This window comes from Scyliorhinus torazame, chromosome 16 (genome assembly GCF_047496885.1).
Source record: "Scyliorhinus torazame isolate Kashiwa2021f chromosome 16, sScyTor2.1, whole genome shotgun sequence".
Classification (NCBI taxonomy): Eukaryota; Metazoa; Chordata; class Chondrichthyes; order Carcharhiniformes; family Scyliorhinidae; genus Scyliorhinus; species Scyliorhinus torazame.
In genome coordinates, this window is record NC_092722.1 from 59,421,241 (window position 1) to 59,439,819 (window position 18,579).

The 18,579-nt window shown below is 51.4% G+C and overlaps 1 protein-coding gene across 1 annotated transcript; it reads right to left on the reverse strand.

Annotated features, from left to right (window-relative positions):
- Window positions 1-901: 901 nt before the first annotated feature.
- LOC140392841 (guanylin-like) lies at window positions 902-12,515 on the reverse strand. The gene is made up of 3 exons (XM_072478554.1): window positions 12,384-12,515; window positions 9,053-9,242; window positions 902-2,472 (listed from the first exon to the last, which is right to left on the reverse strand). Exons 1-3 carry the CDS (start codon window positions 12,453-12,455, stop codon window positions 2,408-2,410), a joined length of 327 nt encoding a protein of 108 aa, XP_072334655.1. The 5' UTR covers window positions 12,456-12,515; the 3' UTR covers window positions 902-2,407.
- Between the last annotated feature and the right edge of the window lie 6,064 nt (window positions 12,516-18,579).

Below are 18,579 nucleotides of genomic sequence, written 5' to 3' on the forward strand. Positions count from 1 at the left end.
GGCCTCAGCAGAATGTCCGCCTCACTGGGGGATGTGACCCAGTACCAGGCTGACCTTGATGAGGTGCCGCGGGACATGTCCCAGCCACAGATGGGCATTGGCGAGGCACTGCAGAGCATGATTCCCACATGCTGCATGTCCCGCCACCCATGGGGTTGCACTTGGGTTCTCTGAAGTGCTCACTTAACTACGATTGCCAAATCCCTATTATCAATAGCCTTCAGCCGCATGACCAAAGGCCTTGTCAGTCGGTGGATGTTATGGGTGGTCGGTGGGACAGACAGGCAATGGCTGGGATTGATCCTGGAACGGATACACATGATCCAGCGGTTGGCATGGTGGAGCCGTGCGCGGTTGCCCCCCCAGCGCCACCCCTTTGCCCCCCTTCCCATAGCGGCCCACCCCTGCGGAGGATGTAACGTCACCCCCAGCCAAGGGGCCCCCAACCCCGTCAAGCACTGGGGCGGCAAACCGAGCGCCTGTGAGCAAAGATGGCGACTCACCTCCTCAACTCCCCGCAGAAGCACTTCCGCCAAGTTCACGTTTTCAAAAAAGAATTCTAATCGGCGCCAGCGTGACCACTTGCTGGGGAAGCCGCTCAATCATGGGAGGCTGTTGGATATGGGGTGGCTCCCGTGAATTGTACGGAAATTGGGCATAAGCGGTGATAATTGGATTTTCGCCGCGCAACGGCGAGATCCCTTTTTCGCCTACGGGAGCGGGCTGGTTGCATCGCAAACTGTTTGCCGCCTGGCATGGTTCTTGTTTTTGGCCTCTCCCGCTATGCTCTGGCCTCGTTTCGCTCGTATAAGAGCACAACGAGGCTGGAGAATCGCGTTGATCAAAACAAGGCGCAATTTTGATGACTTACATTTTGATTACACAGGAGACAGTGGCAGGATGGTTTTTGATTACTTTTATTATATGGAAATGAATAACAAATATAATGGTACAAAAACATGGCTATGAACACAAATACACTTAGAGAGTTTCCTTTGCAGCAAAATTCAACCCTTCAGCAAGAGAAATGTTTCTTGTGGCCCAGGTTAATCCAATCCAGTTCACAACTAACGTTTCTAAAGCACCTTGTGGGAGGCAGCAGAAAAATCTTCAATGCGATTCAGGACTTTGCAAGTGAAAGTAATCAATGTAAACTTGGAGAGTTACAATAGCGAGGGAGATCCCAATCTTAGACCAACACTCTCACAGTCACGTCGTTACCCTTTGCCAGGCTGGATCGAGGCCCAATATTATTGTGAAAATGATGTTGCAGAGTTCATATTGCATTACTGCAATCGGTCAAAGTATAAATTCGATAAGGTTTAAACTAAGACAGATAGTGTAAAGTTTCAAATTAAAAAAAGAAAGTTTTCAGATATCCAATGCACCAATGCTGAATGGACACTTTTTAGCTTGCCAGAACTGGAAAGTAATTGAACCCTGGTCAGTTAATGGGAAGATTCATCTGATTTGAAATTTACACGACGGCACGATAGTGCAGTGGTTAGCACTGTTGCTTCACAGTTCCAGGGCCCCAGGTTCGATTCCCGGCTTGGGTCACTGTCTGTGCGGAGTCTGCACATTTTCCCCGTGTCTAAGTGGGTTTCCTCCGGGTGCTTCGGTTTCCTCCCAAAGTCCAAAGATGTGCAGGTTAGGTGGGTTGGCCATGCTAAATTGCCCTTAGTGTTCAAAAGGTCTTGGTCGGGTTACTGGGTTACGGGGATAGGGTGGAGGTGTGGGCATAGCGCTCTTTCCAAGGGCTGGTGCAGGCCCGATGGGCCGAATCTCCTTCTGTACTTTAAATTCTATGATTGAGCCCAGACTTGGATTAACTTTGATTCACTTTGAGATCTATATTTAGTGCTCATTCGATAACAATGAAAAAGGTGAGGTTCAGCTATGCATTGTGAGCTGTGCAACCATCAGGATCCACTCTAGGATTGACACACATGTAGACATGTTATGTAGGTTCATTTATTTTTTGATGTCTATGAGCCAACATTCCTCAGTTTCCGCATAAATTCAGTGCCGGATTTTTGAAACTCACTCTTGGGGTTAGGTAGGCAACAGGGGATCAAAAAAGATGGGTAATGAGAAGGGCATGCAGGGAGAGATGCAACATTAGCCATTCATCAGTGCAATGATGAGTGGGTGCCGAGGAAGATATTATAGTCCTACAGGTCAGCCACTCTGTGTTACTTCAATGAAGAAAATGGACAATGATTCCCAATGACACACGTTCCAACAATTATTAAAGGAAGACCATTTGTAGCTTTAATGATTCAATGAAATTGGCTCAATTAGTCTGGGGACAAACAAGGTGCTTTTTGCACTCATTCCTGCAGCTTCACAACCACAGTTTTTTACACGTCTACTCCTGGCTTATCGCAAGGTTCTGCATCCCTGATCAACAGCCACTGCAAGCAGCATAGGCACAGATTTCACAGATGTCCGCTTTCACCGATAGTTCCTCTGTAAAAGAGAGAGAGAGAGAGAAATAAATTGTATTGTACTTCAGCTGCACACAATCCTGGAATCATTATGGCACAGAAAGAATGCATTGAGTCCATGACAGCTATCTGGAGAGCAACCCATTTGTTAGGCCACAGATCAGCCATGATCTCATTAAATGGCAGGACAGGCTCGAGGGGCTGAATGGCCTACTCCTGTTCCTACATTCATTCAGTCCTATTCCCCCACTCTTTCCCCGTAGCCCTGAGAGTTTGCTTCTCTCAATTGCCCAACGATTTCCTTTTGAGTTCATTGATTATCTCCGTTTCAATCACCGTTGTGTTCCAAGTCACGACCACTAGATGCAAAGAGAGGTTCTTCCTCACGTTTCAACTCCCCCCCCCCATCTCTTGCCCAAAACCAAGGGCCCCCAGCCCTTGTCAACTCCATACTCTGCCGATCTGGCATCCATCCCTTTCTATAGCTTTGCTCACTTCCCTTTTAGTCCACACCCAGTCTTAACAATCGAGCGCAGTGAGAATAAACTGTCAACAGACTCACATAATCAAACCCAGGGCAATTGAGCATTACATTTCTGCTGTCCTGAAATGAGGCTTTAAAGGTTGAGAATCTTTCAATTTAAAAAAAACATTTTAAAATATTTGCATCTGGCTGCGGACATTGGAGCCTGGTTAGCAGATTTTGATGGGCCTACGAGGCGAGCGAGGAGGGGGAAGGGATTGATGCTGGGAGATGTTTTTTTGAGAGGAAATGTAGGGGGGGTTTTTGGGAGGGGGGGGAAGGGATTCGATGTCAATAATGGATAGGGGCGGGTCAGGCTCATGGGGCAGGGCCCGGTGGTATGATGATGGTGGATAAGAAGGGTGGGGGGTGGGGGGTGAGAGACCCCCAGTAAGGATAGTCATGTGGAACGTGAGGGGGTTAGGTGGTCCGGTCAAGAGGTCAAGGGTGCTTGCACATCTTAAAAGTTTGAAAGCCGATGTAGCAATGCTGCAGGAGACTCACTTGACGGTGAAGGACCAGGTGAGACTTAAAAAGGGCTGGGTTAGTCAGGTGTTTCACTCTGGATTTGACGGAAGGGCTCGAGGGGTAGCGGTAATGGTCAGCAAAAGAGTACGCTTCCAGATGGAGAAGGTGGTGGCAGATCAGGGGGGTAGATATGTGATTGTGACAGGGGCGCTGGAGGGGAGGTTAGTGGTGCTATTAAGTGTGTACGGTCCCAATTGGGACACTGTGGGATTCGCAAAGAAGGTGTTTGGGGCCATCCCCGACTTGGACACACACAAACTGATAGTGGGGGGGGACTGGAACTTGGTGCAGGAGCCAAGGTTGGACAGGTCACGGCCACGCTCGCTGGTCCTATCGGGGGGAGGGGGGGGCGAAGGCGTTGGCTGGGCTAATGCTGGAAATGGGAGGGGTGGACCCTTGGAGGTTTCTGCACCTGAGGGAACGGGAGTACTTGTTTTTCTCGGCAGTCCATAAGGTGTACTCACGGATCAACTTTTTCGTGATGGGGAAGGCTTTGCTGGCTGGAATTAAGGGGTCGGAATACTCGGCAATTGCAGTGTCAGATCACGCTCCGCATTGGGTGGTAATGGTACTGGAGAAGGGGGTAACACAGAGGCCGGGGCGCAAATTAGATGTGGGACATTTGGGGGACCATGTGACAAAATTGAAAGGTAATTAAGGAATATGTAGGTTTCAACTGTATGGGTGAGGTGTCGAAGGCAGTTGTCTGGGAGGTTCTAAAGGCGGTGGTGAGGGGTGAGGTAATTTTGTTTAAGGCCAGGATGGACAAAGGAGAGGTTGGAGGCAGAGGGTAATAGATGAGCTGTTGAAGCTAGGTGGGAGTTATGCAGAAGATGGGGACCCAGCGAAGCTGGAAAAGTGGAAGGAACTACAGGCGAGCTTCGACCGACTGTCCACCAGGAAGGCGGTGCGCCAACTGAGGCGGGCAAGGGGTGCAGTTTACGAACATGGACATAAGGTGGGGCGTATGTTAGCAGGTCAGCTCCTGAGGGAAGCAGCGGCAAGGGAAATTGTTCAGGTGAGGGATAGGGCAGGGAAGTTGGTGATGGCTCCGGATCTGATTAACAAGGTTTTTGAGGAATTTTATGAGAGGTTGTACAGGTCAGAGCCACCTGGGGGAGACCGTGAGATGCAGGAATTTCTAGATGGGTTGGAGTACCCGAGGTTAGGGGAGGGGGACAGGGCTAAATTAGAAGGAGCAATAGTGGAGCAGGAGATAAAGGATGCGATTGGGAGGATGCAGTCGGGGAAGGTGGCGGGGCCGGATGGGTTTCCGGTGGAATTTTATAAAAAATTCAAGGATAAGCTGGCATCCCTGATGGTGGGGATGTTTGAAGAGGCGATAGGGAAGGGGGTGTTGCCACAAACTTTGGGGCAGGCATCGATTTCCCTGTTGCTAAAAAAAATAAGGATCCGATGGAGTGTGGGTCGTATAGGCCCATATCGCTTCTGAATGTGGACCCAAATGTATTGGCGAAGGAACTGGCGGGTAGGCTGGAGGAGTGCCTTCCGAAGGTGATAGGTGAAGATCAGATGGGGTTCGTGGGAGGGAGACAGCTCTTTTCAAACGTTAGACTGGTATTGAACGTTGTTATGGCACCGGCGGAGGGGAAGGAAACGGAGGTAGTTGTGGCATTGGACGCTAAGAAGGCGTTTGACTGGGTAGAATGGGGGTACTTGGTGGCAGTTCCGGAACGGTTTGGGATTGGACCAAGATTGGACCAAGTAAAGCTACTATATCAGGAGCCGAGGGCGAGTGTCCACACAAACAACATCAGCTCGAGATACTTTTCTCTCCACCGTGGGATTAGGCAGGGATGTCCTATGTCCCCCCCTGCTGTTTGCAGTCGCGATTGAGCCGTTGGCCATCACATTAAGACGTTTGGGGTATGGAAAGGAATAGTGCGGGGGGGGAAGATCAAAGGGTGTCCTTATACGCCGATGATTTGCTGTTATACGTGTCGGAACCAAGTGTGTCGATAGAGGGCATATTGGAGCTGCTTCGAGTGTTTCGGTCTTTCTTGGGGTACAAACTAAATCTTGACAAGAGTGAGTATTTTGTGGTGTCTCGGCCGGGGGTGGGGGGGGGAGATGCTGCCATTCCGTAGGGCAGGGACTCACTTTAGGTACCTGGGGTGCAGGTTGCCCGGGAGTGGGGGGCTCCGCAGGTACAACATTTCTAGTTTGGTGGGGGGCGTGAAAGTTGATCTGGCAAGGTGGGATGGTCTCCCTCTGTCACTGGCGGGTTGGGTACAGGCGGTTAAAATGAACGTGCTGCCGCGATTTCTGTTTATTTTTCAATGCCTGCCGATTTTCCTGCCAAAGGCTATTTTCAGAGAGATTGAAGAACCGATTACTTCATTCATATGGGGAGGGAAGATGGCCAGAGTTAGAAAGGTGCTGCTACAGAGGGGAAGGCAGGCAGGGGATTTGGGTCTTCCGAACCTGGGGCGAAATTCTACGTAATCGGCGCGATGTCCACCGGCCGGCGCCAAAAACGTCGCAAATCAGTCCGGCATCGTGCCGCCCCAAAGGTGCGGTATCCTCCGCATCTTGAGCGGCTGAGCCCTAACCTTGAGGGGCTAGGCCCGCGCCGGACTGATTTCCGCCCCGCCAGCTGGCGGGAAAGGCTTTTGGTGCCCCGCCAGCTGGGGTGGAAATTACTTTGCTGGGCGGCGCATGCGCGGGAGCGTCAGCGGCCGCTCACGGCATCCCCGCGCATGTGCAGTGGAGGGGGTCTCTTCCGCCTCCGCCATGGTGGAGACCGTGGCGAAGGCGGAAGGAAAAGAGCGCCCCCCACGGCACAGGCCCGCCCGCGGATCGGTGGTCCCCGATCGCGGGCCAGGCCACCGTGGGGGCCCCCCCCCGGGGCCAGATCGCCCCGCGCCCTCCCCAGGACCCTGGAGCCCGCCCGCGCCGCCTTGTCCTGCCGGTAAGAGAGGTGGTTTAATCCACGCCGGCGGGACAAGCATTCTATCACCGGGACTTCGGCCAATCCGGGCCGGAGAATCGCCGGGGGGGCCCGCCAACCGGCGCGGCGCGATTCCCACCCCCGCCGAATATCCGGTGCCGTAGAATTCGGCAACCGACAAGGGCGGGATTCACGCCAGCCCCCGGCGATTCTCCGACCCGGCGTGGAGTCGGAGAATCTCACCCCTGATGTACTACTACTGGGCGGCGAATGTGGAGAAGGTGCGGAGCTGGGTCAGAGGGGTGGATTCCCAGTGGGTCAGAATGGAGGAGAGTTTGTGCAGGGGGTCGGGATTGAAAGCACTAGCAACAGCGCCGCTCCAGATAGCACCGGGGAAGTACTCAGGAAGTCCGGTAATAATAGCTTCATTGAGAATTTGGAGGCAGTTTCGCCAACACTTCGGGTTGGGGGCAGGGTCAAGGGAAATGCCGATTCGGGGGAATCAGAGTTTTGAGCCAGGGAGGTGGGATGGAAATTTTCGGAAATGGGAGGAGAAGGGGATTAAGGCACTGAAAGATTTGTTTCTTAGGGGTCGGTTTGCAGGACTGAAGGAGCTGGAAGCGAAGTATGTTTAGATACATGCAGGTTCGAGATTTTGCCAGAAAGGAGATACAGTGCTTCCTGGTAGAGCCGGCCTCCACATTGCTGGAGGATGTGCTGACGACAGGGGGACTGGAGAAGGGGGTCGTGTCAGCTGTTTACGGAGCTATTTTGGAAGAGGATAAGGCACCACTGGAAGGGATCAAAGCAAAGTGGGAGGAAGAGTTGGGAGAGGATATGGAGGAGGGGTTCTGGTGTGAGGTGCTCTGGAGAGTGAATGCCTCCACCTCGTGCGCGAGGTTGGGGCTGATACAGCTGAAGGTGGTATACAGAGCACACCTCACGAGGGCGAGGATGAGCCAATTCTTTGAAGGTGTAGAAGATGTGTGTGAATGTTGCGGGGTGGGGGGTGCCTAATCACGTTCATATGTTTTGGTCCTGTCCAAAGCTAGAGGATTACTGGAAGGAGGTTTTTTGGGTAATTTCTAAAGTGGTGCACATGAAACTGGACCCGGCCCCCGGGAGGCCATATTCAGGGTGTCGGACCAGCCAGGGTTGAAACTGGTGCAGAGGCAGATGCTGTAGCCTTCGCCTCGTTGATTGCCCAAAGGCGGATCCTGATGGGATGGAGAGCAACCTCTCCACCCTGTGCCCTGACGTGGCGGGGGGACTTGTTGGAATTCTTGACTCTTGAGAAGGTTAAGTTTGAACTGAGGGGAAGGATGGAGGGGTTCTACAATTCATGGGCATTATTCATCATGCACTTTCAAGAACTGGATAACATTGAACATTAGTTGGGGGGGTGGGTGGGAGTGTTGGGGGGAGAGGGGCAGTATGTGTTGATGATGACTATGGGTGATTCCTGATTCCTTTTTGTCATTTGTTTACGTGAACGTGCGGGCTAATGTTTGGCGTTTGGTGGGAGGATGGGATAGTTATTGATGTGGGGATTGACATATTTGTTACCGATTATTGTTTGTTGTTGGTGGGTGTAAATTTGGGAGAAAATGTGAAAAAGGAGGAGAATAAAAAATGTTTTAAAAAAAAATATTGGCATCTTTGCTAAAATGACCAAGCAGCTGACTGAGCCATTAGTTGGAAATTGTATATGCACCTGGAGAGGAAAAAACCCCAGGGCTTTAGGGAATGTGCAGGAGGGTGGGTCTAATTGAATTCAAAGAGATCGGCTGAATGTATTTTCTGTATTTTTAAAATTCAATTATGAGTCGTGGACATTGCTGGATAGGCCAGCATTTATTCCCCATCCTTAATTGCCCTCAAGAAGGTGGTGGTGAGCTGCCTTCTTGGACGGCTGCAGTCGCTGAGGTGTAGGTACACCCACAGTGCTGTTAGGGAGGGAGTTCCAGGATTTTTACCCAGCAACAGTGAAGGAACGACGATATATTTCCAAGTCAGGATGGTGAGTGACTTAGAAGGGAATTTCAAGTGATAGTTTTCCCAGATATCTGCTGTCCTTGTCCTTCTGGATAGTAGCAGTCATAGGTTTGGAAGGTGCTGCTGTGAGTTCTTGACATCAAACATGCACACGATTCTGTCTGTATGATTTTATGCAAGTAAATTCAGAGACTTACTGCTCATAGCTTATGTTAGATCCGGTGCAATTCCCATCATGATCTTCCCACATTGTGTTATTGTTTTGAAAATGGCGGCAAACACGATGTGTGGGACCTGAAAGCGCCGACAAGGCCCAGATCTTCAGCGATTAGGACGCCATTTTTAAAGGGCCCTCCAATCTCAGAATAACCCGAAACAAAAACGCCCTCCCAACTTTCTGCGGGCATAAACCCACCCCTCCTCCCCATCACTGTCACCAACCCCCTCCCCCCCAAATGAGCAACACCCCAATATGGGATCGCCAAAGCCCCCCCTCTCTCCCCTTCAGAGCTCCCCCTTCAGGTCCAACCCACCCAAGTCCCTCCTTCAGGCCCCAGCCCCTGGCAGTGCCGGAGAATCATCCACTATGTTCTGTATGTTTTAAACTGAATCCCTCAGATATAACTTAATCAGTGCTCTACTTACTCAGTCTGAGGAAAACCTGAGATGCATCATTTGAGACACAGACAGGTTGAAATACTTCAGGGAGCTCCGGATTTTTGCACAGTGTAGAAACCTGAGATTTATCAGCATCTGGAGTGCTGCCTAGATGGCCTTTGTTCATCAGTAACCACAACTGCTTCACCTCCTCCAAGAGGAACTCGTAGTCTCCATCCTGATAAAAATAGAGAAACACAGCAAGTGTCAGTTACTAACACCAAAGCAAAATACCACAGATGCTGCAAATCTGAAATTTAAAGAAAAAACAGAAAATACTGGGCATCCTCCGCAGGTCAGGCAGCAGCTGTGGAAAGAGAAAGAGACTTAACAATTCTAGTCACAGTTGATTCTGGTCACAGTGATTCGATGACCCAGTCACAGTTGACAATACTCTGGATAGTGGTGATGAAAAGAATCAACTACACAATCATTTCTACAGCATTTTGCACAACCCCAGGATGTTCCAAAGCCGATAAAATATTTTTGAATTGCAGTCATTGCAGCAACTGCCAACAACAAGCTTGCAAATCAGAATTAAATACAAGGCCAAATGAGCTGCTTTAGATGTTGGTTGAGTACTCCCTTTCATTTCTCTCCAGAGTTTTCTGTCCATCTCAAAGTGGAGGTGGGACCTCGCTTTAATACCTCATCGGAAAGAACAGCATCTCCAACTGTGCTGCAGTCCCTCAACATCGCATTGAAGTGCCAGCCGGGATTATGTGTTCAAGTCTCTGGCGTGGGAAATTAAACCTCAGAATCTTTTGTGTCTCATCCACAGCTATCATTTTGGCAGCTGATTTAAGTCGCCAACCCTGGTTAAAACATTGGTAGGATTTGAAAAATCGTGCTACAGGTGCTCACAAGCAACAGCCAGTAATTCCTGGATGGTGGAAAAGGTTAAAATGTTTTCAATGATTTTATGTCATGGCTTAAAATAACAGGTAGAGGAAGAGTATACAACTGTGTTAAATGTTTATCCGCTAATGTGTGCAAACAGAGGATCCAATCTCTAACTGTAGTTACCTAACTATCAAATGCCCCTTTGTGCTTCTGTTGTTGGCATTGTGAATGAATAATCACATCTACAGTCACATTACATCAACAGACACCATTGCATACAAGGCCACGTGCTGGAAAATGGGATTAGAGTAGATAGGTGCTTGATGGCCAGCACAGACAACATGGGCTGAAGAGCTCCATGATTTGATTTATAAGCTTTGCTGGGGCTGGTATCGGAGGGGTGCGGATGATTAAAACAGCCCTGCTGATCAACATGCCATTTCACTGGCTCCATCCTCCCCCAGGTCACTTTTTGGTCTGTACTCCTTGGAATTGAGAAGAATGAGAAGTGACCTAATTGAAACATGGAAGATTCTCAGGCAGTTAGACAGGGTAAATGTTGGGAGGATGTTTTCTCGAATGGGAGGGTGCAGGACCAGAGGACACAGTTGCAGAATAAGGGGGTGCTCATTTAAGATGCATTTGAGGAAGAATTTCTTCTCTCAAAGAGCGATGAATCTGTGGATTCTTTACCCCAGGAAGCTGCGGAGCCCGAGTCCTTGAATATTTTCAAGGCTGAGATTGATAGGTTTTTAATCAGTGGATGGATTATGTGTTATGGAGAGAAGGCAGGAAAGTAGACTCAGTGAGTGTTAGATCAACCACGATCTTATTAAATGGCGGAACAGGCTCGAAGGGCTGAATGGCATACTACTGTTCCTATTTCTTATGGTCTGGGTGGAGGCAATATTGGGGAAAGAGGGCAGCAGAGCTAGATGTATACAGATGGCGGTGGGTACAGACAGCTCAATAAGAGCCATTCAACACCAATTGAAAGAGGCCAATTGGGATTTTCCAGCTGGCTCCAGGTTCTCGTGGGTGGTGGGGGCCAGTTTAGGTGCCTGGACACAACTTCCTGATGTTCAACTGGGGTAGCTTGGGTGCAAAAGCAACCACAGTCTGCTCTTTCGAGGAGTTCAATCCCCCCCCCCCCCCAACCCCAACCCCAAACACCACATCCCCATAATCTAACAGCGGCAGCCTTGCTGCACAACCCTCTTTTGATTTTAAATCTAAAAAGGTTTGACAGTGGCCACCTCCACTTTGACCTTCATCCGACATACACGGTGGCACAGCGGTTAGCACTGCTGCCCCATAGCGCCAGAGAGTCAGGTTTGATCCCCGGCCTTGGATGACTGTGTCGAGAACTCCTCAAAGTGGGACAGCAGACTATGGTCTTCTGGGACTGTGGTGCTTTCATATCACATCTTCAGGACACCCTGAGCGCTAGTCCGTTACCTGTGTAAGCAAACTAGACAAACGCTTTGGGCGGGATTCTCTAAAAATGGGGCTATGTCCCCACGCCGGCGGGAAAACCTGCGGCAACGACTCCGGCGTCAACGGCACCCGAAAGTGAGGAATTCTCACCTTTATAGGGGGATAGGTTGCCGCCCGGAGTCGTCCCCGCAGCTCCAGCAGGTGGGGAATGGCACGCACGGGTCCGCGCATGTGCGGAACGGCCGGCGTGTTCTTGCGCATGTGCGGAACAGCCGTCATATTTCTGCGCATGTGCGGGGCTACCCTTCTCCGTGCCGGCCCCTGGGCAATATGGCAGAGCCCTGCAGAGGCCCGACGTGGGGTAAAGTAGGCCCCCACGGAACCAGCCCGCCCGCCGATCGGTATGCTCCGATTGCGGGCCAGGCCACCATGGCCCCCCGATCCCCAGGACAGCCCCCGCACACTTACCATCCAGATCCCGCTGTGTGTGAGGTGAGTAATCCAGGACTGGGCCAAACTCGTCGGCCACTCGGCCCATCGGAGCCCGGACAATCGCCACGGGGGCCGCTGTCAACAGCCCCCGACCAGCGCGGCGGCAATCCCGCCGCGCCCAAAAAATGGCACCGGAGAATAGGGAGACTAACGTCGGGGCGCGATTCCCGCGCGCCCCCCGGGGATTCTCCAACCCGGCACCAGGTCGGAGAATTCTGGCCTTTGCATGCATGCAGCAGATGAATGGATAACTTTAAACCTGGTTTTGGTACTTTTGGTTACTGGACAGATACTGGCCAGTAGATAGTGAGCACATTCTTCAAATAGTGCCACGGGATCTGAGAGGGCAGACTGGACCTTGGTCTTGGGTATCACCTGAAAGTCGGCACATCCAACAGTGCTGCATTCTCTCAGTACCGCATCAAATAGTTATGCAATGGCACTTCTGAAAGTAATTTTCAGACTTACATCTGCCACACGTTCGTGAATGTATAAAGGCGTTCGTTATGTCAACATCATTTGGAAAATGGGTAAGAACTTAATTTACCTGAACCATAACATTTTCCACGAGACTTGACAAGCAACTGGTGAGGAAAAGGATGGCAAACAGAGTTTTCATGCTGACTGGGGTCAGGAACTTCGCTTCAGAACTCTCTTCGGCAATCTGGGTCAAGAGATCTGCAACCTCTCGGCTTTTAAAGCACTGGATCGTGGCAATAAAGTAATCTAATCTAACTCTAGCTGTGTAAATACAATAAAAAAACGTCATTGTTCACTGACAAACACACATAAAACTTGATTGCTTCAGGACAGGCTGTATACTTTTAGTGCCATTAATGAGCATCGAGGTTTTACTTCGGAAAAGGGACCTATACAAAAGAGGTAAATCAGTGTACATGTGTATTAGTCCACATGGAGACAGCAGATGAAATTAGATAGTTCTTGCAATAGCTGCTGTGTCGGTCCAAGTATCCAGCAACACGCACAGTGGTTAGCACAGTTGGTTCAGGGCGCCAGGTTCAATTCCCGGCTTGTGTCACTGTCTGTACGGAGTCTGCACGTTCTCCCTGTGTCTGCATGAGTTTCCTCCGGGCACTCCGGTTTCCTCCCACAAATCTCGACGGGTTTGTTAGGTGAATTGGACTTTCTGAATTCTCCCTCCGTGTACCCGAACAGGCACCGGAGTGTGGCGGCTCGGAGATTTTCACAGTAGCTTCATTGCAGTGTTAATGTAAGCCTCCTTGTGACACTATTAAAGATTATTTAAAAAACACATTGAATCGCGCTTCTTTTAGAATTTGGTTCATTTTGATAGAATCATAGAATCCCTACGGTGCAGAAGGAGGTCATTTGGCGCATTGAATCAGCACCGGCCCTCTGAAAGAGCACCAAACCGGGCTCCCTATCGCTTCAACCTCGTAACCCCAGGTAATCTGCACAACCCTTGGCCCTAAGGGACAATTTAGCATGGTCAATCCACCTAACCTGCACATCTATGGATTTTAATCCGTTTATTTGTGAGGTTTGTTGACTAGGGACTGTCGGTGTGAGAGCTAGAATGAGCTTGTTTTTTGGGGGGATAAATCCATTTCTGTTCTGTTGGGTACCCGACATTGTTCCTCTGTCACAGGGCACTGGATAGGGAGAATACAGAAGCCCCATGCTCTGCCAGTCCAGGCGACAAAGCACCTGAATTTATTGGGTCTTGCCATTAGTACTGCCTGTTTATATCCTAGAGCAGCCTTGCCCTCTGGCAGAACCTTGTACTGGGGACCTCTGGTAGAAACAAGGAACTCGGTTGCAGGACTGGCCACTGATCGGTGGCTAAACAAGCAGGAGCAATATGAGGGAAAGCTTTTTTTTTTGCAGTGTGTGCGTTGAGTTTTGGAATGCACCAACCTGTAGGGTGGCGGGTATAGACTTAATTGGAAATGTTAAATTGTCCGAAGGGAATTGGCCATGCTAAATTGCACCTTAGTGCCCAAAACGTTGATTGGGGTTGCAGGGTTACAGGGTCACCCCCTCTTTAGTTTGTTTATTTTACTGATCATTTGTTTTAATCAAGAGTGGAGAGCTTGATTTCACCCCATTGGCCAAAATTTCTCCAAAGTGTCCTGGAAATGGAGATTAGAAAACGTCACTATTATCATTGCAAACAGGACTCACAATTGTATTTTGCGATATGGAGAGATGATGCCTTAATGTGGCAACTGTTGACAACTTCAATGTTTCCATTAAGAAACTAATGAATTGATGTTTGAGAATAACACACCAGCAAGGTTACAACCCAACCATCAATCAAGTGGCTCAGATTAAATCGTGAATTTTCAGCGATGCTTGACTGGTTTCTGAACGTTAGTGAAGGCATGAAATTGAATTAGAATTACACCCATTAATCTCCACTGCCCCTTATTTCTAACTATTCACAACATACATTAATTTCCCACATTCCTTATCTTTTTCACAGAGAGTGATGGAAATGCAAATACGGCACTGATAACTTGGGTAATGATGTAGGACGTTATGCATTGATATAATATTCAACCATAAAAATAAATTTCCCAGTGAAGGACTGCAGATTATTTACTCACCAAGCATAAATGAAGTGACACAGCAAATGCACTGAGGATGCGACATAACAAGATTAACCATTTAAACATATCATAGAATCATTGAATACCTACAGTGCAGAAGGAGGCCATTTGGCCCATCGAGTCTGCTCCGACTCTCTGAAAGAGCACCCCACCTAGGCCCATTCCCCCACCCTATACCTGTAACCCTGCAACCCCAATCAAAACGTTTTTGATTTGGATTGGATTTTGCTTATTGTTTGGACATGAAAGGGCAATTTCGCCTGGCCAATCCACCTGTCGATCTTTGGACTGTGGGAGGAAACCTGAGCACTCGGAAGAAACCCATGCTGACATGGAGAGAATGCGCAAACTCCACACACAGTCACCCAAGGTCGGAATCGAACCCGGGTCTCTGGCTGCAGTGCTAACCACTCTACCACCATGCCGCCATTTCTCCTCTTCTCCTATGTGGTTGCCATCTGTCAGCACTCTCACTTCTGGTCCAGAAAATTGTGGGTTCAAACCCCACACCCAACAGATTCTCTGTTCCACAGCCGCCATCATGGCTTCAGAGCTCCTGTGTCCAAAGTTTCATTCCAGGGCCCCACCAGAGACCACAACCCATAGTTGGGGAACACCATCTGTAAACCCTTGAAGATGAATGTTATAACCCATGAGGATAAATTCAGTAAATCTTATGCTCCCATCATAAAATTCTGCTCGATGTGCTGGTCCTGGGGGAGAGGGGTGTGGATGACAGGTCAGAGGAGGTTACTGTTGGTGCCATTACACGGACATGCGTGTGGTGAAGATGAGGAAGAATGTTCCCACCCACTTTCCTCTAGCCACGGTGATGCCATCAGCACCTGCCAACCCACCATTGCCAAAGGAAATTTGGAGTAAAGTGCCACTCTTCAGTCGCGTTCAGTTGATCTGCGTTTGGTTATGTGAATCTGTTTACTATTGATGCTCACTGTGCTTGGTCGGGTAAGCCTAGGTCTGGACTCAGAAAAAGGTAAACAAATTGTGGAAAGAGCTGGAAGCCAGAGCAGAAGCATGGAACAGTCTTTCTAAATCACTGTGAATAAAATCCACTGCACAGGTAAGAATTAGTGCCATCCCTGAATAGCTCTGAGATACAAAATGCACAAAAGGTCCAAGAGTGGCATCCTCAGGTCAATCTGATTAAAGATAAATTTTGGAAGGCCTTTTCTGGTGTAATGCAGCCAAAACTCAAAATGGAATGATTATCAATCCTTCTGGACTCATAGAATAATCCTAGAATCCTTACAGTGCAGAAGTAGGCCATTTGGCCTATCGGGTGGGCAAAGACCCTCTGAAAGAGCAACCTACCTAGGCCCACTCCTCTGCCCGGTCACCATAATCCCACCTAACTTTTGGACACTAAGGGGCAATTTATCATGGCCAATCCACCTAACCTACACATCTTTGGACTGTGGAAGGAAACCTGGGCACCCGGAAGAAACCCACGCAAACACGAGGAGAACAGGCAAACTGGACAGTCACCCACGGCCAGAGTTGAACCCGGGCCCTGGTGCTGTGTGGCAGCAGTGCTAACCACTGTGCCCTCGTGCTGCCCGGTGATGCAGTTAATTTGTGATCCAGAACAGCACCAACGCTTCAGCAGATTCAGGTACCGGCGGGCATATCTGGCGGGATCCCAATGGTATCCCACAAGCCTCCTCCTCCCCGCCACCTCCTTGGCTCCTTGGATCCATGAGGCAGCAGTGCTAACCATTACGCCACCATGCTGCCCTTTAAGTCTGCAAGACTATGAGGGGCATGGATGGAGTGGATGGGCAGGCACTCTTTCCCAGGGTGGTGGGGTCAGTCACCAGGGGGCATAGGTTTAAGGTCCGTGGGGCAAAGTTTAGAGGAGATTGCGAGGCAGGTTTATTCTGCAGAGGGTGGTGAGTGCATGGAACACGTTGCCAGGGGAGGTTGTGGAGACCGATACATTAACGGCACTCAAAAGGCATCTTGACAAACACAAGGAATGCTGAGGGTTTTGGCAAAAGTTGGTATCATGACCAGTACAGGCTTGAAGGGCCAACGGGCCTGTTCATCTGCTGTGTTGTTCTTTGTTCTTTGTCCTTTTATTGTATAATGCTGTCAAGACAATTCGGCATCGCTTTTCCTATCAACTGAGGTTTAATACAGGGAACGCAATAGTAATAAATAAACTCCTAAATACACTGTGATTCCTTAAACAGTAGCTCTCAAGTAAACAGGAGATGGAAAGCAAAGATGTGCCTTCCACAGAGGGCTGATTTAGGATCTATATTCTTCTGTGGTTCGGGTTCGTCTGTCTTCCTGTTTACTGAGTAATGCGTAAGCAAAGAGAACTCAAAAAGGGAGAATTCCATTGGTTAGCGTTGGAGTTTAAACTAAAACAGAAAGCAGCACCAGGAAGCACCATATTGGGGGGGGGGGATTTCCCCCTCTCTCTCTCTTTTCAAGCTGGTTTGATGAAGGCAGGAACAGAAAATCTGTGAGAGGCACATATCGCGTTTCAAACCCATTCACGTCGGTGTGAGGACGGATAGGCGTGAATTACTGGTCTCCCACAGCGTGCACCTGGGCCGACCACCCAGAGGAGTTCAGGGAGAGGGATCATGCCTGGGGACTAGCCGGGAACTTCCCGGGCGCTACCGGGCAGCACCAGGAGGCATTGCCAGGGGCAGTGTTGGATAGGGGTGTTCTGTGAGCGGGGGATTGTTCTGTGGGGGTGTTCCGTGGAGGGTTGGGTGGGGAGAGTTCAAGGGGTATTTGCAGGGGGGATCCTGGGCGTCATTCTCCGACCCCCCGCCGGGTCGGAGAATGGCCGTTGGCCGCCGTGAATCCCGCCCCCGCCCCCGCCGAAGTCTCCGAAGGGAGAAAAGTCGGCGGGGCGTTAATGGCGCCGCTGCCGCGGAGAATGTCACGGGTCTGCGCAAGGCAGCCGATTTTCGGCCTGCCGATATTCTCCCTTCCGGATGGGCCGAAGTCCCGTCGACGTGATGACCGTTCACGTCGACGTGAATCAAACCTCCTTTTCATCGGCGTGACCCGGTGCTCCAGGCTCACGCCGACCAGCGAGGAGGTGAGTGACGGCCTGGGGGGTTGGCTCTGGGCAGGAAATGGCGTGGCCGCAGACTGATTGCCTGAGGAGAGGTGTGTCTCGGCTTGTGTGTGTGTGCGGCGGGGGGGGGGGGGGGGGGGGGGGGGGGGGGGGGGGGGTTAGAGTAGGCTGGGCTCCGGGGGAGAGCCGGGAGGGGGTCCGTGCCGGGGTGGAGGTTGGGGGTTGTGGAGGGGGTCCGTGCCGGGGTGGAGGTTGGGGGGGGGGTCCGTGCTGGGGTGGAGGTTGGGGGTTGGGGAGGGGGTCCGTGCCGGGGTGGAGGTTGGGGAGGGGGTCCGTGCCGGGGTGGAGGTTGGGGAGGGGGTCCGTGCCGGGGTGGAGGTTGGGGAGGGGGTCAGTGCCGGGGTGGAGATTGGGGGGGGGTCCGTGCTGGGGTGGAGGTTGGGGGTTGGGGAGAGGGTCCGTGCCGGGGTGGAGGTTGGGGGGGGGTCCGTGCTGGGGTGGAGGTTGGGGGTTGGGGAGGGGGTCCGTGCCGGGGTGGAGGTTGGGGAGGGGGTCCGTGCCGGGGTGGAGGTTGGGGAGGGGGTCCGTGCCGGGGTGGAGGTTGGGGAGGGGGTCCGTGCCGGGGTGGAGGTTGGGGAGGGGGTCCGTGCCGGGGTGCAGGTTGGGGGGGGGGGGGTCCGTGCTGGGGTGGAGGTTGGGGGTTGGGGAGGGGGTCCGTGCCGGGGTGGAGGTTGGGGAGGGGGTCCGTGCCGGGGTGGAGGTTGGGGAGGGGGTCCGTGCCGGGGTGGAGGTTGGGGAGGGGGTCCGTGCCGGGGTGGAGGTTGGGGGGGGTCCGTGCTGGGGTGGAGGTTGGGGGTTGGGGAGGGGGTCCGTGCCGGGGTGGAGGTTGGGGGGGGGTCCGTGCTGGGGTGGAGGTTGGGGGTTGGGGAGGGGGTCCGTGCCGGGGTGGAGGTTGGGGAGGGGGTCCGTGCCGGGGTGGAGGTTGGGGGGGGTCCGTGCTGGGGTGGAGGTTGGGGGTTGGGGAGGGGGTCCGTGCCGGGGTGGAGGTTGGGGGGGGGTCCGTGCTGGGGTGGAGGTTGGGGGTTGGG

What these genes read in the sequence shown, in the direction of transcription:
- LOC140392841 (XM_072478554.1), bottom strand. Translation starts at nt 12,455, where the DNA reads ATGAAAACTCTGTTTGCCATCCTTTTCCTCACCAGTTGCTTGTCAAGT. An exon ending in TGGAAAATGTTATGGTTCAG is followed by an intron (nt 9,243 to 12,383) that starts GTAAATTAAGTT and finishes TATTTTTATCAG; the next exon opens with GATGGAGACTACGAGTTCCT. An exon ending in TCAGGTTTTCCTCAGACTGA is followed by an intron (nt 2,473 to 9,052) that starts GTAAGTAGAGCA and finishes TCTCTTTTACAG; the next exon opens with AGGAACTATCGGTGAAAGCG.